At 44.4% G+C, this 23,515-nt stretch overlaps 2 protein-coding genes and 1 long non-coding RNA gene across 6 annotated transcripts in view; 2 read left to right on the top strand and 1 right to left on the bottom strand.

Moving 5' to 3' along the window:
• The window catches only part of NCOA2 (nuclear receptor coactivator 2), a 188,130-nt gene extending 181,471 nt beyond the window's left edge, over positions 1-6,659 (top strand). For all 3 annotated transcript variants that reach the window (XM_064388841.1, XM_064388832.1, XM_064388847.1), the window contains one exon: positions 2,496-6,659. In XM_064388841.1, coding sequence (XP_064244911.1) covers positions 2,496-2,507 — 12 coding nt within the window. In that variant the 3' untranslated portion in view covers positions 2,508-6,659. The remainder of the gene's footprint in view (positions 1-2,495) is intronic.
• On the bottom strand, positions 5,172-13,919 carry LOC135280715 (uncharacterized). 2 transcript variants are annotated; one of them, XR_010347575.1, is made up of 3 exons: positions 13,887-13,919; positions 12,150-12,232; positions 5,172-8,674 (listed from the first exon to the last, which is right to left on the bottom strand). It is a non-coding gene; the product is annotated as an uncharacterized LOC135280715 (long non-coding RNA). The 2 variants fall into 2 exon arrangements; XR_010347574.1 differs by lacking the exon at positions 13,887-13,919 and having other exon boundaries at positions 12,150-12,733.
• On the top strand, positions 13,484-22,858 carry PRDM14 (PR/SET domain 14). Its single transcript, XM_064388893.1, is given in 7 exon segments — positions 13,484-13,764; positions 13,855-14,141; positions 14,310-14,630; positions 14,809-15,079; positions 16,604-16,806; positions 18,073-18,174; positions 20,252-22,858. Coding segments are annotated over 7 exon segments (1,650 nt in total). The 5' UTR covers positions 13,484-13,526; the 3' UTR covers positions 20,480-22,858.
• The last annotated feature ends 657 nt before the right edge of the window (positions 22,859-23,515 follow it).

Raw genomic sequence — 23,515 nt, 5'->3', positions numbered from 1 at the left:
TCTCACATCTTCACCTTGTTCATATAAACATACAAATGTCTGTCTCCAAGAGTGGGGGATCTGTACATAAAGAGTCTCCTCTGCAGCCATTTCATGGTCACTTTGATTAATAAAAAAAATGCAGTGTATTCTGCTCTAGCAGAAGTTGTTACATACCAAGGCATTATTACAGAATCATAAATTGGTTTGAGTTGGAAGGGACCTTAAAGATACCTAGTTCCAGCCCCCTGCCATTAGACCAGCTTGCTCAAAGCCCCATCCAACACTGAATACTTCCAAGGATGAGTCATCCACAACTTGTCTGGGCAACATGTTCCAGTGCCTCACCACATTCACAGCAATGAATTTTTTCTTATATCTAATATTGAACTACTCTCTTCCAGTTTAAAGCCATTGCCCACTGAGCTGTCACTATATGCCACGGTAAAAAGTCCCTCTCCAGCTCTCTTGTGGGCCTTTCTAAGTACTGGGAGGCTGTTAGAAGGTCTTCTAACCTTAGTGTATTCCATAACCAGTTAAATTTCATGTGCTAAGAGAAGCCTGGCTGTCAGAGAAGAAAATACCAAGTACTGCTGAGGAAAGAAAGGGAATAAGGATGTTGAGACAGAAGCAAACTAAAGGAGGAGGTAGTTTTTAAATAATTGTTGAAGAGTGTGAATGTGACAGAAGCGGTACAAGAGATGAGGGAGAGAAGTCAGGGTGCAGGTGCAAAGAAATGAGTGGCATGACTTTTGGCAGGGAATCTCTGGGGTGTAAAATTATAATAACAGAGTCAGTGCTATGATAATGAGAGGGACAGTAGCAATGCATAAGGGAAGCTTTATTTCACCTGAAGAAAAGCAACTTCTTCAAACCTCTCACTATTTTGGAAAGGTACATCAGACGGCACTTTGTGATTTTATGTTTATTCTACTAATGTACCTCTGTCAATAAAAATGCAGTTCATATGCTCTATAAATACCTTTCACTGAACTTTGAACTGTAATAGAGGTTAAACAGCTGTTTTTTTCATGCAGCTGAGCCATAAAGTACTCCTAAAAAGCTTTTTTTTTTCCTTTAAGAAACTTCAGGTTGTGAAGTTTTGAGTTACATAATTTTTTTCAATTCACTTGTATAATGGGAGTGTTTATTTAGTAGCTCTCTGGAGATACTGTTTCCTAAATGTCCACACTGACAATAAGGACATCTTTGGATTTTCATTTTTCTTTTCACTTCAAAAACCACTAACAGGTGGTTAGTGAACTGCCTCTCAGCATGTTAGAAAGAGGAGTCAGGAGTCAAAGTTTAGTTTGTCCGTATTAGTCAGGGCATGAGGGGTGTGAGTGTGGTGTCTCTGTGCTGTGATGAAGGAAGGAGGAGCCACGATCAGGACTCAGTGCTGGTCACACCCAAGGAGCTCCAGCTACACCAGCTAAGCTGGGAATAGGAGATGTACAAAACGTAGGACCTTGCTTTCCTGCCTTGCAGGATAATTCTTGACACTGATATTGTCAGCAGAGCTATATTTCTAGGCCTTGTGAGAGTGCTGAGGAAGGTGTGGTAAGGTCCAAAGCACAGTACAGGCAGCTTCCAGAAGGCAGCCTAGCAGCATGCACGTGGACTGGTGAGAAAGCTGCCTAGCCACCAGCACTGTCCCTGAGCAAACAGGGCCTTCCTCATGCATGACAGGAAGCTGTGAGCAAAGAGCTGCTCTACAGCCAGAGCCATGGGATGTGAGTGAAAAGCACCCCAGGGGAGGGGGAAAATGGGTTTGGCTGGATTGACTCTCTGACCTGACTGACCACAGCACCCCATGGGAGCAGGCATTTACAAGGAGAGGAAAACAGAAAGTCACAGACTGCAGCCAGTGGAAGGAGTAGTCTTAAAACAACTGTGAAAACCACATCCTGATGTTTTTGTGAATAAGAAGGAAGATAATCAACTCAGCTGAAACCAGTTTGTACTATATTTGTGTAAAGACATCACAAGGGTATTAAGTATGAGGTAAAAAACATCTCTAGGGATCTGTAGCTGAAGCTGGCTTTACTTCTTTATTCCCTTTTTCATTATGAGTCTTGGAAGGAAAAGTGAGCCAGGGCAGTTGTTTCCTTTGACAGTGATGCAGCACTAAGAGAGATTTTTGCACATATTCTGAGAATGAGACTTCTTTTAAATTCTGTTGCTATGCCTTCAGCTGGAGTTTACAAGAGGTGGATGACCTTGATTTATTATAACATCCAGGATAATTTAAATGAATTAAGGACCTAAGAATGCAGTGAAATCAAACCAACACTGATATCAAAGGAACTAAATCACTGGTCAATTGTATCAGTGTACACAAAGAATAGTTTAGCTTCATAAATTCCAATTAAATTTCAGGTGTAAAGCATTACAGTCATGCACAGTTGCCAGTGGATGTTGCACTCCAGCATCCCAGATCTCATTGACCTGTCCATCCTCAGTATCCCAGCAGGAAAAATTAATTTGTTTTTCCCCCATTTTCTCTTCTTTTGCAGAAATATTGCTGACCCTGAGGGTGGTTTGGTTGCTCCTTTCTTCAGCTGACTGGGCTTACGGCCCCAAACCCTTACCAGTTTGAAGAGCTGTGTCTGTTTGTCGTGTCCCCGCGGAGCTGCCAGCCCCGGCGGCTGCCTGCTGCCAACAGGACTCAGCCCTGCCTTCCCGAGGGGAGCGGGGATCCTTGCCGAAGAGCAGCCTCTTCTTTGACAGTCTGAAGCTAGCGTACAGACATTGCTCAGTCTGTTCACTGCATTCACCTTAGTGCAACTTAGATCTCTCCTGCAAAGTAAATGTTGACAGGCAATTTTCATAAACCATGTCAGATTGAATGTATTTAAATGTATGTATTTAAGGAAAAACAACCATGCTCTCGTTCTGTTTCTGTTTAGTTCTAGACCTTGGGGTTTTTTTGCTTTGTTTTCCCTGGCTTACACAGTCTGGTGCAAAGGATTCAGTTCTGTCTGAAAACTGGTGTTTTAGACTAAGGCCTGCATTTTGGGGCGGAGAGGAGGCATGGAGGAGGGCATAGAAGCAACGTCTGGTACATTTAGAGACCTCCAACTAGCATGTTCCACTGACAGCAAGTCAGAGAAGATCAACTGATGCAGAAAACTATACAGACCAATTTTGAATGGGGTTAAAGTTGTGAAAAAGATGAAAACTACCCTGTGAGAGGGCTGTTTATAAGGGGTGATTTGGTTGGGTTTTGTGGTAGTGTTTATGATGCAAGTCATTAATCCAAACATACAAGTTGGTTACATTCTCATTTAATTAAATTCCTAACAATCAGCAAATATGTTTTTTTTTTTTAACCTGGCTCTCCTGACCTCTGTCATCTTACTCTTTCTAGTATAATTAAAAAACAGGTTACTCCTTTATTTCCTTAGGTGTGTTTCCAGCATCTGCTCAGCCAGTTACTGGATGCTGAACAGCAAAGTTCAATGGTAATGCATGTAATGATTATGGTAGTGGCAGAATTGGTGCATAATATCAAAGATACCTGCTTTAAAGCATGATAATTTCTGGTTCCCATCCCCTTAGCTGGGAAAATAACAATTCCTGTAATACCTATAGCAGATATCACTACAGACTTCACCACTATCATGTTTCTGATTATTTTAAAGCAGTGTGGACTATGAAGACGTTTTGTAAGGTACATAAAATCCAGTTTATATGTAAACAAGCAATAATTTAAGTTGAAAACTTAAGTGTTTTACTTGTATAATTTTTGTGAGATATACATGTTGTGAAGTTGATTCCAAATGAGGTACTTCAGTATTAAATTAGATATCTTCTTAGCCGTGTGTGTCTCCTGGAAAAGTGTTTTGTAAAGGATCACAATGCCTTGATTAGACCTAATTTGTAGGCTTGAGACTTCTCATTTTCTAAGCCTTGTGATTCTGCTCATAATACCATTTAATTAACCTATATTATATGCAGCCACTGTAGGAACCAGTTCTTGATTTTTGTATGTTTATATCCTTTCGTAACAAATCTTAGAAAAACTGTTACTAAGCAGGCCACTGTTAAGGTGTGTTGGTTTTTTTCCTTGCCCACTGTGGTTTGAATAATCTTTTACTATACTGACATCAGTTTCTGAGGACTTGTAATATTAAGAAATTGATGAGTTTGACCTGTTTTCTTTCCACTGGTTCCTAATTGTTTAGGAATGGTATTCTGTAATTCAGTGCTCCCACTGAGACTCTCCAAACTGTGAGCCCGCTCCCTCCACCTCCATCTTTCCCTATGGAGGGCTGGAGAGGAGAATTGGAGGCACAAAAGGTAAAGATCACGGGTTGAGATGAGAACAATTTCCTGGAAACAGCAATGAGATAAGAAAACAGTAACAACTACAGTACTAGTGACAGAGGGTACAAGAAAGAGAAGAGATTCTCACGGAAACCCAGGACATGCCCGATGCTCCCTCCGCCACTGCGCTGATCCAGAAGAGAGCCCTTCTCCTGGGAAGAGACTCCCTTCCCCTGCCCCGGCAATGAGGCAATGATGTGAGGTGTTGCAGAATAACCTCCGGGTCCTAGCCATGCCCTCTCCTGGCTTCTGCAAAAGTTAACCCTATCCTGGCCGGAACCAGGACACTAATCCACAAACTTTCTAACCTGAATGCAAATTTTTTTGATGAAATGTAAAATGCAATGCATTTTATAATATCTCATCAGCCCTGCCTTTTGGGATTGAAAGGTTTGTCTTGTTGTCATTTAATTTGTTTTGGTATTCAGGTGGGAGTTCAAATAAAATAGCAGCTATGCTATGTTAAGGCTGAGGAAAATATGACAAAGGCTGTTTCTGTGTTTGTTCTTAGAGAAAACAGTGCCACCATTTTGGAGAAGCAACACTTTTTCAGCTGTCACCGTTCTGTTGCTGAACTCAAACAGAATGTTTAGTCAGCTGAGCCATTCTTTGACCTGCTGATGGGAAACAAAAATAACCATCAGCCCTAACCTCCACAGCCTCATTACTACAACATTGGTCTTGAACTTGCATTATGTATCTGACAAGAAAATTACTTACATAAGAAATGTATAAATTTTAAGGAATTAATTTCATGCACCACAAAGTGTAAATGAGTTTAAAAATAATTTTGTTGCTATTCCATTATTTTTTTGTTCTTAACCGTAACCTCTGCAGATAGATTATTCTTTTTCACAGTGGAAAAAAATAGTTTAAATTTGTCCCATTTCACAACAGACCTGCAAACCCTTATCTGTAGTGATTATGATATTTCATCATCCATTGCCATTTTGAAAGAAAGGAGATTGTACCTATCACATTGGCTCCGTTTGGGTTCATTGTGACTTTTGTCGTCTTCTAAGTAATGAAAGAGAAAAGTGAGTGAAGGAATCTTCTGATCATATTGATCACTATAGAAACAAAAAAGCCAAATCAATTCCCTTCATTATCAGTATTTTTCATCCTGTATACAGTAAATTTGTCAGAGAAAGTACTTGGATTTTGTTTTAAGAGAACAATTAATCAGTGTTCTATTTACATTATTAAATGTGAAAGGCGCATAATGTGAAAAATAAGCATATATACATGGTCGTACGACCCGTTTAAGTGTTCATGTAATGTGGTGAGTTTAAAAAGTGAAGTGAGCTGTTTTGCTACAAGGAGTTAATTTGTACTCAATCCTTAAAATATTGTCCCACACCGGTATCCCTTTGGGCCTGTATTAATTAAAAGCAATGTTTTTGCAGTTTATACAATACATTTTTTAATCTTTGTTTAAAAGCGGAATTCATATGGGCTTAACAGAAGAAATGGGTGGCACAGCTCCACTTGCAGAACCCAAAGATACACAATCAGTTTTGAAATGCAACTTAAGCCATTAATTGTTGGTGTGAATTTAAAAGTTTTCTAGTATTTGTATGGTAGTATGCTGCCTAAGAGCAAAAGCATTCTCTGCACAAAAGAAAATTTACTGTAGTGGCTTTGATTTTAATTAGAATTTTCTCCCTGGTGTTTCTTTGTAGACTAAAACAAAATCTTTTAAGTTTCTTACTACAGGTAAAAGCTATGTGCAAGAACCTCAAAATGCTAAAATCTAGCATAATGCCTTAGATCTGTTTTTAAGTCTTGTATATTCCTACATAGCTGTCTGATGTATTATATTTGTATAGTGAATTGTGTACAATTTTGGAATAAGTGCATCATCACTTAATCTTTATGTTGTTCAATAGAGATGATGGACACATTTCTTCAAACATTTACTGTCATTTAATTTTTTTTCCCTTTATGTCATTTGTGGGTTTTATTTGTACAGTTCATCATGAAGTTGCATCTGAGATGTGTGTATATGAAAAGATTATACAAGGGTAAAATTAAGCAATATATAAACTATGGTTCTTCAGGAGAAAGCTTACAGTGTTTCAGGTTGTGATTTATTTTCAAAACGGAGTTGACTCTGAACATCACTTTGTTCACCTGCATTGATGTTTGTATTTCTAGTGTTAGCAGTTTATGCAAAGGTAGATATATTCAGAGAAATTTTAAATACATTTATGCAAGTTAATATTGCTTTGCTGATGCTATTTGCTTATTTGATGTTAAATAATGCTATTGTAAATAAAGAATTCTGTTGTTATTGCATCATTTAATAAATTTTAATGCCTTCGGGTTTTACATGGCTTTAGAGATTTCAACAGGTTTCTGTTGTGTCTTCATTTGTTCGTGGAAGGGTATAAGATGTAGCACTAAAGCACTGGAGGGTAGATGGATTGCTAGGTTTTAAAAAGGCAGCAGGCACTGGTAGTGAATTTATATTCTAGCTAGTTGTTACTTGCAAGTCCTTTCATCTTTTCAGGACTGTGTTGACTGAAAATGTTTATCACATGGCTTAATATGAGAACAGTTCATTATGAGTACTTTTTTTTTAATCAGTCAGGATGAAATGGGCATGTTTCATGGCAGTGTCAGCAGAGGCAGACCTCAAATGTGGAGATGAGAAGAGTTACAGGCTTGTTCTCCTTGCTATGCCAAACGGTGGATTTAAGACAATTGAAAAGGTTTGATTGGTCAATTTAAAAAAAAAAAAAAACCCAAACAAACAAAACCCAATAAGAATGCTTGTAGCATTCCAGAATGTACAATGTAAAGAATGATCTTATGTTGTCTCTGAGAAATGGATGAAGTGGAAAAACTATATTAAAAATTTTAGAAATTGAAGTTATTTTATAGACCTTCAAACACTGGTAATGTTTTGCCATTCCAACCAAAACAAGGCTTATCCTGCAGTTCTCTTATTTTCAGCAAAATAGTGGTGGTATGAGGAAACTAAGGTCACATTACATTGCAAGGAAGGGAAGTTTCTTCCCAATGTGGAGTCACAAGCAAGCAGAGAAAAGGTCCATGTAGTAAGAAGCAAAATGTTTCCAATGGGACCCTCGCCTTTAGATGTTCTTATAGTTAATTAATATTGAAAAGAAGGTACAAAAGTTCTAGCTAAGACTCCTGGCATCAAAATATGATGAGCTAATGATGACCTCTGATGCAACTGGCTTTATGAAAGAGAAGCACTGCCTTTTACTTTCTAGATCAAGCTCTGTTGACAGAGACCAGTGCATGTGACATATGGACAAGTTCTTCTGACCCGATGCCAGGGCCAAAGAAAAAGTGGCTCTGCCTTTTGAAGGTACATCTGGTAAACTGTGCACTGAGTCTCGCAGACTGGATTTTTCACAGGGATAGAACAGGGATGCCTGGTAGTCATTAATTGTTCCCCAGTTTGTTGGTCACCATTTACAGTTCTTTATGTGTGTTCCAGTGTTAAAAGGAAGGCTACATGTCATGCGTGCTTGGGCTCAGGCTATGGCAAGGGCAGAGAGCAGCCAGTGGTATCAGCCCTCTGCCTTGGTTCTTGGACTGAGAAATGTGGAGATAGAGATGCCAAGTACAGCTCAAGTGGGCCTCTTGACTGAATTCACACCCTGTCTCCTGGAACAGTGATGACAGTGAAACCTTCCTGATGGATTAGTTCTTGTCCTGAAGAAAGCAGAATCACCTGGAGTGATTCTGTCAGCTGTGTGCATGCAGTGAGTAGGTATGACTTGTGTAATACCACCTTGTTGAAATCCCTGCTGGCACTTCAGCTGAACTCCAGCTTTTAACACAGGTCAGTTCAGAACCACAGTAAGAGGTCATACTTCTAAGTCAGCTAAAAGAAGGAAGAATGAACACAAATTGATGAAGTCCTTAGGAGATGTAGGTCAGGAAAGGTCCAAGTTGGAATTAGTGTGAGTGAACCTGTATGAACAGTGGTCCTTCAGAGCTGGGCATTGAGCTCTTTGCCACTTCAGGACAGGTTCATGGGACATCTCTCAGCTGAAGAAGAAACCACACCTAGAGTTAAAGACTCCGGTGGTATGATGGAACCCATTAACCCTTCTCAGACTTAGGTTCTAGTCTGAGCCTCCTTTGTTACTGCTGCTAATAACTCCAGCCTCAGCCAGCATGGTGGGCTTAAGCCAGATGTTGTGACCAGGACATCTTGTTTCTTCTCTTCAGGCTCTTGTTCTGTATACTTACCTTGGGGATGAAAAAACCACACTTGATTGCCTTACAGGGTTTAAGTTTAAGGAGCATCTTGGAGTCCAGAGGCTGAAATTCCTCAGTTTCAGTGGGTTTTTTTCAGTGGTATTTTTCAATTTGTATGAGGAGGCTGGAAAAACAAAAAAAAAAACCAGAATCTCTAATCAGAAGTTTGAGAGGCACTCAGGAGGAAAAAAAAAATTAAGATCAAGAAGAGGATTTTAAAGGACAGTTAGAGAAACATTTGATGGTGGCTGAAACAGAACATTCTGCCTGAAAGAGTGAAATCTGACAACTGTACCCTGCCATATGAACGTGGTGGAGTGCTCAAGGGACAGTTGTGTGAGTGTGCATGTTTGGTGCATCCAGCTGCACCAGCCAGCAAGTAAAGGACCTGAAAAGCTCCATGTGAGGGCTGGGACTGTAGGCAGGGATACTGAGCAGGCAGAAGGGCTGTGCCCAGAGAGAGGCCATCCATGAACCAGTGTTTGTGAGCCTAGAAAGGGAGGGCATGATGTGTTTTCATCAGTGAACATAAAGCTCTGTCAGTTAAAGAAGAGGTGGAAACTTAGCTGTGTTTATTTCTTACATGGGTACCACAAGTGGTTGCGGTTGAGGGTAGCACCTTGTTCATGGCAATCTGTGTGACTGAATGTGTCAGCATCCTCTGTGTATGCATCCTGTGTCTGTGTCTCTGGCATTTGTGCTCAGCTTTGCTGCTGGGTGAACCTGCAAACCATGGCTGCTGTCATTAGACAAATGCTGTCATCATTCTTACACATGAGGGAGGGTGGGCAGGAAAATCCAGAGTCAGCCACTGTGATTGTCAGGAGCACAAGAGGTCACTATGTCCAAGGATGCTCAGATAGCTCCCTGCTCCAATGGGATGAATGTTCTGTTATTCCTCCACCCCCAAGGAGCTGGAATTCTTCTGTGGATCATTAAAAGGTTCTGGCTTTAACAGCAGCAGTTTGAGTGCAGGGGACAGGCCAAGTGACAGTTTGAATGCCATCCAATTGGTGTTTCCCCCACCTCCCCTGAAATTAGGCACTAAAGGGAGAAACACTCCATGATGAAAGGGTGGCTCTGTGCAAAGAAAGGAGCTGAGAGCATTCAGACCGTTTTTCCACCAGACAGCCACAGGTAAAGCTAGTTCACACAGCAGCAGAAACTTTGCTTGGAATGTGTCAGTTCCTAACTGAATATGCTCTAAACTACTCAACCACCACTCACTGAGACTTCATTTAAGGATGAAGAAGCATTCTTAGCAAAGACTGGGGAAACCAAGACATTCTCCCAGTCCCATACAACTGCTGGGGAGGTGAAGCTGCTCCAACTTCTGTGATGTGCCCAGGAATTTCTCGCTAGGAGATATTCCTGTGAAGACAGAGGAGGAAACATGAAAAGTGTCTCTCCCATCCAATTTCCAGGCTATACTTCAACTACTCAGGATGCTAGAAGGTCCCACAGTGATCCTGACTGGAGTAATTTATTCAGCTCCCTGCAAACTGTTGGCAAAGTGTCTTTAAAACACAATAACAACAGATATTCCTGGCTTTGCTTGTGTGTTCACTCAGTGACACACTCCAACAAAGGGAAGAGGATTGCATCTCTCTGACAGGATTGGTTTGATCCAAATTTTAGACTGGCTTCCCCACCTCTTTCTTGTGCATGTATTTTTCAGTTAATTGTCTACTGTACATTGTACACTGTACATTGTCTACTGTCTATTTTACACTGTCTCAGTGTACTTGATATTAGTTGAGAACAATTAATTACTTTTGTGAAGTGACAGAACAAATGGTAACACCATTGAAATGCTGCTGTATCTAAAGATACAGCTGGTACAGGAAGAGGAAAGTTGAATCACCTTAATGTTGTTTCCCTGTTTTTTAATAGTCCACCAGCAGATTGAGTTGCTCTTCTGCTACCTCTCCTCTTCTATAGCAATAAACTGTTTCTGCTCTGACCTCATCTAAATTGCAATTCAGGTTATTTCCATGGCAGCATCTGGTGTCATTGCTGGGATTCCCGTGTCCATGCTGCAGCTGAGTATCGGTGTAGGTGCTGGGGCACAGGGAGGCCACACGTGGGCAGATGAGCATCAGGGAGTGCTGTGGCACTGTAGTCTTTGGGGGACTATAGGCATGCTCACAGGTGTAACTTGTGTGTTTGGGAATGTGTAGGAGGCAGGCTGCTTTAAACCTGGAGTAAAGGAGATGTAGAGTGGATGTAAGATTGATGAAGAACTCACTGGTGTCCAAACTGAGAGGTGACTGAATGCTATGCAAGCAGCCTGTAGGGATGTCCCTTGGCACTTGTCTTAATCGTGCATCCCCACATCAGTGCAAAGGAATACACTCCAAAATCATGCAGCAGGGAAGGGAGGCTAATAGATTTCTCTGATTACTTTGTAATACGACATAAAATCAGGGAAGGGAGGCCCTCTGAGCTGGGGCTGTCCACAGTGCTGACTGGACTGTTGGGGGTGCATCTGCAAGGCTGCCCTTGTGCTTCCCCCCCTCCCCCGAGGTCATGACTTTTTTAATGCACTAAATGCCTTTACCCTCTTAGAGAATGTTAAAGCATCTAAAGATTAATCTGCAATATAGTGGCAATGGTGCTTCAAGCTCTTTTCCTCTCCTGGACTCTGTGTCATCAGGCTTCTAGAAAAAGGAAACCTTTTGTTTCTGGTAGTGTCTACAATTCAATTTAAAATTTTATGTTGTACTTTTTTGACTTCATTTCTCCTGAATCTCTAATGTGAGAATGTCTCCCCTAGTACCTCTCCCTCTTCCTTTGCTGTGATACCTGAACACAGCATCGTCAAAAGATTCCAGATTCACTGGCAACACTTAAATTCTAAATATAACTCAAACCTTTCTGTGCAATCAGAGCTCAAAGACTTATTCCTGTATATCAGATTAAAGCTGGTACTACTTTTATGCTACTGATGCATCAATAAAGTTGTGTTGAAATGCCTGGCTGAAACTGTTACCTAAAGCACTATAGCATCAATTCTGTTTTACAAATTACAGAGGTTTGGCACAAAGCAGAGAAAATTAGGGGAAAAAAAACTAAAACTGAAAAGACAACTAAAAAATCAGGTCATTTAAGCTAAGGAACTATCTCAAGCAAGTTTTATAAGGCTTCATTCCTACTTTCACCTTAAGACTTGTGCATATTAGCTTCCCTCGTGTATTTAATACTTTTGTCTTGCAGAAGTTGGGATGGAGAATGAGGTTGTAGGTAGGAGAATTAGCCCAGTACGTTTAATGCAGACTACAGAAATGTTTCTGCTCAACTCTGGGGACAGAGATGTGTTGGACTGGCTGTGGAAGGGATCTTGAGAGCTGAGGGAGACTGGATCAGCTCTCTGTCTCTCTCCAGTGGGGTTGTGTGCTCGTGTTTGCTGTTTAAGCATTTATGTCCTGAGTGAAAAAATAAAGGGAGATTGTAAAGGAAAGACTGTGGTAAACAGGAAGTGCAGTGCCTGAAGGAAACACCCCTGTTGCCCCTGGCATCCAGTGATTCTTTCTCAAACTCTATTTCAGAGCACTTAATTCAGGCCAGATAAGAAATCAGGATTGAAAGGATGGTTTCACCTCTGGTCGAGTGCAGGCAGTGACTGTCTGGAGCTGAGATTTCTCTCTCTGGGGCTGCTTCAAGTGCTTCCAGCACATCCCTTCTTTGGGATGAAGACAAGATTTTACACAGGATCACATGGAGCTATACTAATTAAGTTTTATAGCACACCAAATATAACCACTGAAATGGCATTTAAAATTCCAGGAGCTAAGCCTGGCTATGTTCCCCACTCCAGCTGTGTCTGTGTGCAGCTTGGCTCATGCTCTGCTGTGTCCCAGGGAGCCCTATGCTGCCTCTCTCTGAGAGAGACCCCTGGGTGCAAGTCCCCGAGCTCTCCACAGTGCAGCAGAGCCCATCCTGTCCCTTCCCTCCATGCCTGCGTGTGCAGTGTCACCCAGGCTGGAATGAGCTGCTCAAGAGGGAGCTCTGCAGTAACACACGCTGTATGAGATTTTGGCCTGGGCTGATGATTTCTCCATCTCTCTGCACCAGCAGGGATGACACTGCAGAGTGAACACCTGGGCCCCTGAGATCCTCCAGCCCCTTCCAAGCCCCCTTTTCATTGCAATTTTGCCATGTATCCACCTGGAAGGAAGGCAGGAGAAAACCCTATAAAAAGCCGGAATGAAACCATAGACCCAACACCTCTGCAGGAGGCAAGGGTCAGGTGTTTTCCTCTGGTCCCATCCTGGGCAGGATAGCATAGGGCTGGCCATGGAGCCATGAAAACCCCAGCAGGAGCCCAGCTAAGCACCCAACAGGAGGCCCCAGGCTAGAGTCAAAGCGCCTCAGCTGTGCCCGCGAAGCCTGCAGTCGCTAAGACTGCGCTGCTCCTGTGTGTTCAGGTCTCTGGAGTTTCAGAGGTGTTTTCTGCCTTTCCGTATTCAAACCACACCCAAGACACTGTGTGGGAGCCCCGTGTCCTGCCCCGCAGCCCGGCCTGCTGCCCTGGGGCGAGGCAGAGCCCACCAGGCTGCGGCCGGGCCGGGGCCTGCAGCGGCGGAGGGCAGGGCAGGCGGTGGGAAGGGGGGTCCGGGAGGCCGGACCAACCACCCGCCCCCCTCCCTCCCCTCCCCTCCCCTACCCCGAGGTGGGGAGGGGCGGCCCGGCCGCTCCGTGAGGAGCCGTGGCTCCGCCCCGGGGTAGCCGTGCCGGTCGGGGCAGCACCCCCGCCCGCCCCCGGGGCTGTGTGAGCCCCAGGGCCGCCGCCGGCCGTGCCCGCCCTCCCCGCCCCGCTCCTCGGGCCGATATAGCCGCGGGGGGCGGGCAGGGGCTGGCCCGCTCCCCCCGACGGCGAGGGCAGTTCCCTGGCTTCCGTCCCGCCCTGCAGAGGGACCCCGCGCCGGCAGCACCCAGGTGTCTGCCCCCTTCTTCCCTGCCTGGATCTTCCCGACATGGCTCTGTCCCTAGCCGGCGAGTCGCTCCCCGGAGACGGCAGAGACTCTCTCGGGATAAGCCCCGCCGGCCTCGCCTCCTACTACCCCTCTTTCCTCCCACCCGCCCATTACTTCGAGACGGCCCCCGACTTCTTCCAGCCCCTGAAACCCCTGGGCGAGCTGGTTTCCTCCTCGCCGCCTCTGCCTCCATTCACCTTCAGCAGGGTCCCCGCTTTCCTGAGCCAGCCGCCCCCTCTGCCCACCGACCCTTTCCCCAGCCTTCCTTTGCCCGTCTACACCAGGCTGCCGGCCCCCTTCCCTCCCAGTGAGGGCCCGGCGCTCGGGACGGGGGCCCCGGGGTCGCTCTCGCCGCCCTACCCGAGCCCCCCGCGCAGGGCTGCCCGCAGCCCGGGGGCAGACGGGGCGGCGGGGCAGAGCTACAGGTACCACTTCACCGAGGAGGAGCTCAACGCCGTGCTCTACGGGGCACTCCGGAGCAGCCAGCCGGCCGGCAATCTCCACGCCATCTCGGGGCTCCGGGTGTCCCCCGCCAGCTCGGGTAAGGGGGTATTTGACTGCGGTGAGAGGGACACAGGGCGGCCCTGGGCGGCAGCTCGCTCCTCGCAGCCAGGTGTGCGGGAGGGTTCGGAGACTGTCCCAAAAAGGGGGCAGGCGGCCAGGCTCAAGCGGCATCCCCGGGGGCACGTCGGACTTATCTTCCCTGTGGTTTTCTTGCGTTACGAGCCCACACCTGGAAAAAGCCGGGGGTGATTCGGGCTGCGGCCTTTGTCGGGGAGGTAGGACCCGCTCCTGAAGAGGGGGTTCCTCTTCTGCAGGCGCTGCGGACTCCGCCGCCCCGCTGCTCGACCGGGACTCGCTGCAGCTGCCCGAAGGTAGGTGTCCCGCACCGCCGCGCCCGCCCGGCCGCCCGCCCGAGCCGCGCTCAGCCCCCTGTCACCCGCAGGGCTCTCGGTGCTGCGGGTGGCCTACGGGGACGTGTCCCAGCTCGGAGTCTTCTGTACCGACCCCATCCCGAAAGGAGTCCGCTTCGGCCCTTTCCAAGGCAAAGTGGTCAACACGAGCGAGATCAAGACTTACGACGACAACTCGCTGATGTGGGAGGTAGCGGAGGCACCGTCGGGCTCACCCCGCACCCCCAGCGCGGGGCCGGGGCGAGGTTTTTGGCGTCCCCTCTACCGTAGCCTGCAAGAGGGGTTCGGCCCAGTGTGGGTGGTGGGACTGGTGAGAGCGGGACGTGTACGGAAGGTCAAACCTGATCCTTTTTTTCTCTGCTCGCCAGATCTTTGAATACGGTGGCCTGAGCCACTTTATCGACGGGAAGGGCGCCGCTGGTAACTGGATGTCCCTGGTGAACTGCGCCAGGTTCCCCGAGGAGCAGAATTTGACGGCTATCCAGTGCCAGGGACAAATCTTCTACGAGACCTGCAAGGAAATCTTCCCGAACCAGGAGCTGCTGGTGTGGTACGGCGACTGCTACGTGCAATTTCTGGGCATCCCCATCAGCTTGAAGGGCATGGCGGAGGGGAAGAAGCCCCCGCAGCACCCCGAAGGTGAGCCTGCCAGCAACCCCTTGAACGACACTGCCCCTTATTCCCACGGACGTGTGCCTGGTCTGGATTAGATTCACACGAGGGGAGGTAAAGAAACACAAGCACCACCTTTGTCCAGCGTTTTACTTTAAAGGCTTCCCCGACCCTGCGATGAGGCGGTGGTGGTGACCGGTCCTGCCGCGGGGGCGGTGGTCCCGCAGCCCCGGTCCCTCGGGTCTGGCCGCCCGCTCTCCCAGGGAGCCAATCCCCGGCCGCCCCTTCCTGCGGCATCCAGCATCCCGAAGCAGCAGCTTCCCCTCGGCACCGGGAATCCGGGAGTTTGCACCAAGGGCTGCCGGCAGCGCGGAGCAAGAGGCTCCTCTTTATTCCGCCGTCAGTCCGCTCCCAGTCCGCGGTTCCTCGGGGAGTTTAAAGTGTTCTTTGGTCTGACGATTGTAAAACATCTGGTGGTCCTGGGCTGAGCTTGCCTCGGCCCTCAGCGCCGTTGTTCAGGGTCCCGTTTTGGGAGGAAATGGGCTTTTCGGGGTTATTCCACCTTTGGTCCTGTTCCATCTTAGGATTGCACACCTGACTTTCGTGTAATTAACGCTCTCAGTAAATGAGGCAGGCTGAAGTCGTTCCGATCCCCTTTGCTTGCAAAAGAAATGTCAAATGGACTTTACGCCAGGGTGAGGGAGGGTAGTTCTACTTGTAATGTACAGAAAGTATGATCTTATAAGCAAAATTTATGTATGGAGAAAACAGATTTGTGCCAGTGCGGGAAAAGCTGGAGCAGGGAAGGGATGGGTCAGCCCAGTGCAGCAGAAAGGGGGAGAAGCAAATTTGCATGAAAATTTGGCATGGAAAATTTTGTACCTGTTGGCTTGAAGTGTCTAATTTAACAGATGCTAAATTGTTAATTTCATTTTAAGGCTTAAGCTAAAGCTACTTTTATTAAAGACAGAAAAGAATGTATAAACGCCTGAAATTTTTCTGGTGTTTTTCCTAAATTCAGTGGTAAACAATGAATTGAAATTTTTAAAAAAGTCAAATAAATATGTTATTTTGTTCGATAGTTATTCGAAAACGATAGAAAAGGTGTGCAATTTTTTTTTTCCTTTGGGGATGATAGGTCAAATTTGCGGACAATTCTTTATAAGAAATATCTCACAATGGTTGCATACGGGGGGAAGTTTTTATGTGGGACTCTGAATTGTTTCTTCACATGTTTTCTTGCTATTTATGGATATACAAGGATGAAATCCTGGTTTTGGTGAAGTTAGTGGCTAAACCGAATAATTTCAGCAGGCTGTGGGGTCTCGTTTGTTCCCCTCCTTTAAAAAGACAAGAGGAGCACTGCGAACGCTCCGGAGATGCGGCACGTATTTTGTTAATGATATTGCCAGCATCAGTTTACAGTCGTTGCCCCCTGAGAGACTCAGAATTCCCCGTAGGGATCCCAGCTCTGACAAGGATGCAGATCTGGTCTGAATCCCTTTTGCCGTGGTGTAACGGAGACGTGGCACTTTCCCTTCTGCTGTACAGAAGCCGAGGAGAGCTTCAAGTGTGAGCGCTGCGGCAAAGTTTTTGCCTACAAGTACTACCGGGACAAACACCTCAAGTACACCCGCTGCGTGGACCAAGGGGACCGCAAATTTCCTTGTCACCTTTGTGACCGATCCTTTGAAAAAAGAGACAGGCTGAGGATCCATATTCTCCACGTTCACGAAAAGCACAGACCTCACAAGGTGAGCCTGCTCCCGGGTCTCTCCACAGTCACTGGCTATTCTGAGGTACTTAATAATCTTTTTTTTTTGGTCCAGATAAGATGCTGATAACGTTGTTCCTCCAGTTTCCCTGGCAGTTTCCTGGTGGGACTGCCCAGGAAGAGCTTGTCATGTGCAGCAAAGCTTGGTTAAGGAAATTTAATGGGTTTAGGTTGGGAAAAGAAAAACTCCACAGTCTCAGTTTAAAAAGAAAATTTCTCCTGGGTTTTTTGTGTGGTTGCATATGAACGTTGCTCCTTTTCTTACACAGTGTGAAGTTAACTTGTGTTTAAGATGCTTGGCTTGTCCAGGCTGAGGGGAGAGATGTCTCATGTCTGTTTCCCACACCCCACCCTTCGGTCTGAGAAGAGTCTGACAGCTTTATCTGTGTCTGTTGGACCAAACAGGGCTTAAAAGTTTTACATTCAGTGTGAAGCAGATTTTCAATTGTTGAAAGCAAATCTTTAAAATGCTTTACTCATCTCCACCAAACACCTTGCTTCTAGCACCAGTTTTCTCTAGCAGCACTGGGAATGGAAAATCAGACTTTTTCTAAAAGCCTGAGAAGGGCAAGTTCTAGTGCTTGAAATAGCACAGTTAAATCAGTCCTCAAAATTCTCCAAATACCTGTTTTATAGATCATCCTACAATGTCTATTTTTTTCAGAAAAAAACATTTTGTAACTAAAATGGCTATTGACTATTACAATGTCAGAATATCTGCACGGAATTCGTAACAGAGAAAAAGTTTTCCATTAAATATGAGGTATTAAATGCCACGTAATTCCTTTTCCTTTCCCTTGCCTTGGTAAATTTAAGCTTATTTTATTTTTTAGATAGTTTATTTTTTAGGGAAAAAAATTAAAACGGGGGCTTGATTTATATATTTTTAAAAATTATTTTACGGAAGTTTATAGATTTTATTACTGAAAATCAATATTGTCTGTTCTGTAAAATAACAATTTTTTATTGAAACAATTTTAACAGAAATTATTTGAAATTTTGCATGGTTTTAATATATATATGTACATATGCAGATAAATTTGTTCTTAAAATCAGACTAAACATTCAGGTATTTCAATTTATTGCAGTTAAAATTGCTATTTTGTTTACACATGAGTACATAAATACATGTGTATATTTGGATTATATGTAAGAAATGTGCACATCATCCACATACTTAATTTTTCCTTTTAGCTATGTGGTTACATGCTTCCTTTTAACTTTATTCCTTTTTTTCCCCCCCCAGTGCTCTGTGTGTGGGAAGAGCTTTTCTCAATCCTCCAGCCTGAACAAACACATGAGGGTTCACTCTGGGGAGCGCCCCTACAAATGTGTCTACTGCAACAAGGTAAGGCAAAGCCCTGCCCCATCCCTCCCTCTGCTGTGCTTTGTTTCTTCTCTGTTTTCTTTTAAGAAAATGCTTTTTATTGAACTAGTAACCAGATGAGTGGGTGTATATTCTGGGCAGCTGTGAGGTAAGGTGACAGGACTGGATGAGACTTAAGAAACAGGGTCTGGTCCCATCTGACATGGAATCTGTGGTTCATACCAGCTCAGTGATCTGCTGCAGAAATAAGGTCTAGGGAAGCTTGAGAGCTTTTCAAATACCATCCAAAGCATGCAGCTATATCCAGTATCCCACTTCTTCATCAGATAGATAATTTTTGGTGTTATTGACACTGCTTCTGTACTGCAATAAACAGATTTGGTCTATAAACTGAACCTGCACAATATGGATTTGTGCATGCTTACCTTGAAATATCAAGGCTGTTGTGGACAGATGGGCATTGAGATTTCACTTAAAAAAGAATACAAGGAGAACCATACAGCCCTGATCAAAGATATGCTCTTCTGTTACTGCCCATCACAACAGGGATGATTCAGATGAGCTCTCCCTGTGAAAGTGCTGGCAGCTCTCACAGCAGACAGCAAGTGGATGCACAGGCTGCTGTATGATGAATATTGGTAGAGCTCCCAGTGCTGTGGAGTGTCCATGCAATACAGAAACCCCATCAGCAGTGGTAACCTGCTACTGATTTTGCAGAGAGAAGTTTTCTGTATGACTGGCTGGACTAACACAAAGATGAAGTGTCTTGCTGAAGTGCCCTTAGAGGAAACTCCTTTTGGCTATTATATTTTTTGTCTCCCCGTGATCATCCTGAACATACTTCTTATCATCAGAGATTAGGATGAAATCTCATCCTTAATCTTCTGATCACAAGAGGAGGTGGCAGAGCTTTATAGGTTGCTCTGTAAAGAGATGTTTTGGGACTCTTGACCAGTCCCCAGCCAGTTCTGGTTGGACTGCTGTGGATTGGATTAGATTAAACTGTTTGTCCTCAGGCTGCAGGATGTAGCTATCCTAGGACATAGCCATAATTACTGAGGCTGGAAAACCAGGGTCTGTTTTAATGAATCCTCACTGGTTCCTCCTATGCAATTACAATTCTTTTCCTCTTCCACCTCTAACAGTGGCTTTGCTTTTCCAGCTCCTTTGCTGGAAATCAGTGGTCACTTACTTCAGGAACACTGTGAGATTAAAGGAACAGTGCTGGGTCAGCATCACCATTCTCTCCCCAAAATATATTTTTGCCCTTGATATACACCTCTAAGGACTTATGTATAGGAATCTGTGGTCTTTTTGTTCTCTAAGGTTCCTAGTGAAAGGGTCTCTAAGATGTATTGCTGTTTGCCCTGAAAACTTATTAGAAAGTATTTATTTTGTGTGGTCTGTAAATAGTGAAGGGCCTGAAATTCTCTTTGGATAAGAAAAAATGGGGAAAATATGAGCAATTTTACAACATTCCTGCTCAAATTTTAATGAGTTTTATCCCCAAATGGAGAAGTCTTTATGACTTTGCTACTCAAAAGTGTTAGTGGTGGGGAAACTGGCTGGAAACTCTGCCAGCAGAAAGAGAAGAGTATGATGGAGCAGGGAAAATGAACCTGTAAATGATGTATGGTAGACTATGTAGATGAATTTTAGCAGCTGAATCCCAAGACAGTCAAAGGGTTTAATTTAAAAAACAAAAACTGTAAGGAAAGCCTGCATTATGTTTCCCACACATAAATGAGCTGCAAAGTTAATTAAGGTAGTATTGACTTCTTCCCTCTGGCATAGAAGATATTTACTGGTGTCTTTGGTCAGAAATCTTTCTCTGAGCTTCATATATCTCCACGGAGTCATCCACATCTGTATAGCAATAGCTGTTGTCTTCTGATTCCTCCTTGCTGGGAGTTTTCAATATTTTTTTCCGCTTGCCTGAGGAGTGGAAACGTGAGCTATTTCAGGACTTAATTTTCAGGGTAATGTGCTTCTGATGGGGTCTGGGTTACCTGAAGGTGGGGATTGCACGTGTGAAAGCAAATTACTTGCAACTCCATTTCCTTTCCTGCCCTGCCCTTGACGATCCCTGCCCTTTCAGGCGTTCACAGCATCCAGCATCCTGCGCACTCACATCCGGCAGCACTCGGGGGAGAAGCCCTTCAAGTGCAAGCACTGCGGCAAAGCCTTCGCCTCGCACGCGGCCCACGACAGCCACGTGCGGCGCACGCACAGCAAGGACAAGGGCTGCACCTGCTCCGTGTGTGGCCAGCACTTCCCCCAGCAGGAGGATTGCAACTTCCACATGAAGATTCATGCTGCTCACTAGTCAGGAGCCCCACGGACGTGTCCTGGACCAGCTCATTGTGTGTTTCAGTCTGTGTGTTTCTGTTTGTGCGTTGCTGTGTGCACAGCGCAGGAGGTGACACCTGCAGTGGCTCTTGGGGTAGGTCTGGTTTCTGGACCCAGGGCATGTGACAAAACACAGGGGACAGGGTACACCCTGGTGCCATTCTCTCTCTCCTCCCATAATACTGTAATCTCTAAAGACAGGATGGAATTCTACCTCCCAAAACCCCTTTGTGCACAAATATCACTGTGAGGAGTGTTTCTGCGTCTCCAATGCCTATGGACTGCCTGGTACAATCTGTATCAAGGCCTGTGTAAGGGTTGTTTTTATCAGGTACATTTCTCAAAGCTGATTTAACCTGTTCGTGTTGTTTGGACAGATGACCATAGGTGTATGGTCTACTTACTCTTAACCTGTCTTTTAGTGATGTTCTGTTTAAATGTGAACTTCTCAGAGATACTGGCTGCTGGACGAACAAAGAGCTGTTTTAAATCATTTAGCTGCTGGGAGACTGAGAGCTCCAGGACTGTGAGACCACCTCTTCCAGAGGGTGCTGGATGCTGGTTAGCCCAGAGGAAGAGAAGTGGGGTGTGGTAAGATATACTCAGGCCTGATATCCCACCTAGCAGTTGATTTTGTCTTCTCAAGAGTTTGGAGGACCAAACATGGTTATATTCATAAATATCAGTGAGCCATTGGGTAGATAATGAGCAGTCAAGTGGCCTCACAGAGGTGTTTCATTGTAGGCTTAGAGCAGGCCAGAGGCAAACACAATCGCAGCAGTGGTCTCTTCTTTCTGTATTTCCCTGAACTTCTCTGGTCCTGGCCAGGTGAATCTTTGCAGAGAACATTGAAATGAAGGGTGGGCTTGTCTGCTTCCTCCTGGCTTTATGTTGGATTAATGTAAAGTGATACCAGGACTCCTCAGTGCCTAAAACTCTACACATAAAATTCTTTTCCTGGTCTGCAGGGAAGGGGCTTTGCTTCCACGGGAGGACTGGAAGGTGTCATCCTCCATGTCTCACTACCCACACAAGCAATGCAGGAGTGTGGTCAGTGAGACATTTTCAATTCTTAAGAAAGTTGCGTTCTGTATCAATGTGAAATTTTAACTAGGAAGCTTATCAAAAAGCCTGTACTGAAGGACTGCTGAGGATAGGGAGTGCTGTAACTGGTATAGAAGTTTAAATTCTCACTGAGTGACCACAACGACAGGCAGAAGGTTGTGCATATGAGAGGGCTCACTGTGCCAGTGGGACTGTGTGTTGCATCCAGGAGGAATAATGGAAGTCCTTTTTGGAGCTAGTTGATAAACACATGTAGTTCGATATTACTGGGATGATAAAGTTCTCTTCAAAGTATCCTAGATCAGCTAGGATTAACAAGAATTTTGTACATAAAGTAGAAGAAAGTAAAGTTTTTCTTTTGTACCAACTTTATTGGTCTCTTTAAATACAGCATAAAAATAGAAAATACTTTACTTGTACATTTAATTATACTGTGCAGATACTGTATCCTTAAATATATTGATTTGCACTAATTTTATAAGGTTTTTTGTATCTCAAATTGCTCTGTTCTCATTGTTTTCATGGTAAAAATATTTTTTAGATATTTATTGAATCACTTACTGGTAAACAAAATATTGAGGCCCAGCACTAGGAAGTATGTGAAATAAGCAAATCCGTTTGTATTCTATGTTTATACATGTAGGTTTTAGAGTATGCTCTGATTATTGGTTTTTGCTTATTTTAATACCAAATATTACTGTAATACAGCAGGCTAAATATTTTGCATATTGAGGGCTGAATCCCTGGCCCCTAAATAGGTAAAATTCACCCCCAACAGAAAACTATCACAGTACTTATGTGTACAAACAATGCTGTGAAACAGGTAGGGGAACTGAACCTTTCTTCCAGCTGCCTGCTATCTAGGAGGATGGCTACAAACATACAAAATCATGGCAAACAGAAACAAGAATTATGTGTGCGAAGCCTTTGCTAGTTCAGTCCCTTAAAAAAGAAAATAAAAAAGTTTATTTGGTGAAATAAACTGCCTACTAATGAAGGAAATGTTATGACTAGAAATGGCTTTGAAGTACTGTGAAATGCCTGGTTAGCTTCCCATGCAGGTAACCTCCTTTTTTGCTCTGAATGAAGGTCGTATGTTTAAATGGTGCCTCTGTAGAGTTTTTGTGTGCATTTTCATCTTCTTGAAGAAATCCCAAATGTCTTGTTCTTAATTGTTTGCACCTTTCTATAGTATTTGATGTGTTGCCTGTAAAGGAGTATTTGAAGGGTTATTCTTGTACTTGTGATTGAAGGTACTGGCTGTCTTGCACATTAAAACCGTTTATGTAAATTTTGATGCTAGTTATTGTGCACAAAACCATGCTATAAAAAGCCAGTGTCCATAAAGGAGACAGAGGAGTCCTGCAACTTTATTTGAATAAGGGGAGGGAGAGTCCACTGGGGTTTTGGAAGACTGAGCCTTCTTCTATCCTAAACTCCTGGCTGCATGTTGCCCTCTACCTTTCCCATTGGCTGAGGTACAGCCTTCCCGAGCTGCCTTGAACATTTGTCATTTTCTCCCAAAGTATGTAGGTTCTGCAACAGGCTTTGCTGACCCATTTTTCTATTACCATAAAGTTTAGGAGTTTAGGCTGTAGTCAAATTGTATGGGTTCTGTAAGAAACTTTCAGCTTGAGGCTGGTAGAGACATTAAGACCCATCTCAAAGACATTAACACCCGTTTGTCCTAAAGACCCTCACCCATCGAGTTGTTTGTGAAGACATTAGCACCCATCTTTCCTATTATTAGTCTTGCAAATAATAAAAGTAAATTGTTAGAGGCTGCAGTGTGCACTAATAGGCTGTGGCTTGTTTTCTGCCAGATGCAGAGTTCTGTATTTGAGGTACTAGCAAATGGATGAAGGATGTTTTCTCTGTCATTTGTAAGTCATTACAGAGTCAAACTGTCTCTTATGGGGAATTCTAGTCCTTGTCCTGCTGGGCAGCA

Source organism: Passer domesticus, chromosome 1 (assembly GCF_036417665.1).
Source record: "Passer domesticus isolate bPasDom1 chromosome 1, bPasDom1.hap1, whole genome shotgun sequence".
Taxonomy (NCBI): Eukaryota; Metazoa; Chordata; class Aves; order Passeriformes; family Passeridae; genus Passer; species Passer domesticus.
Note: the sequence above shows the minus strand (reverse complement) of the source record. Positions and strands in the feature narration are given on the sequence as shown.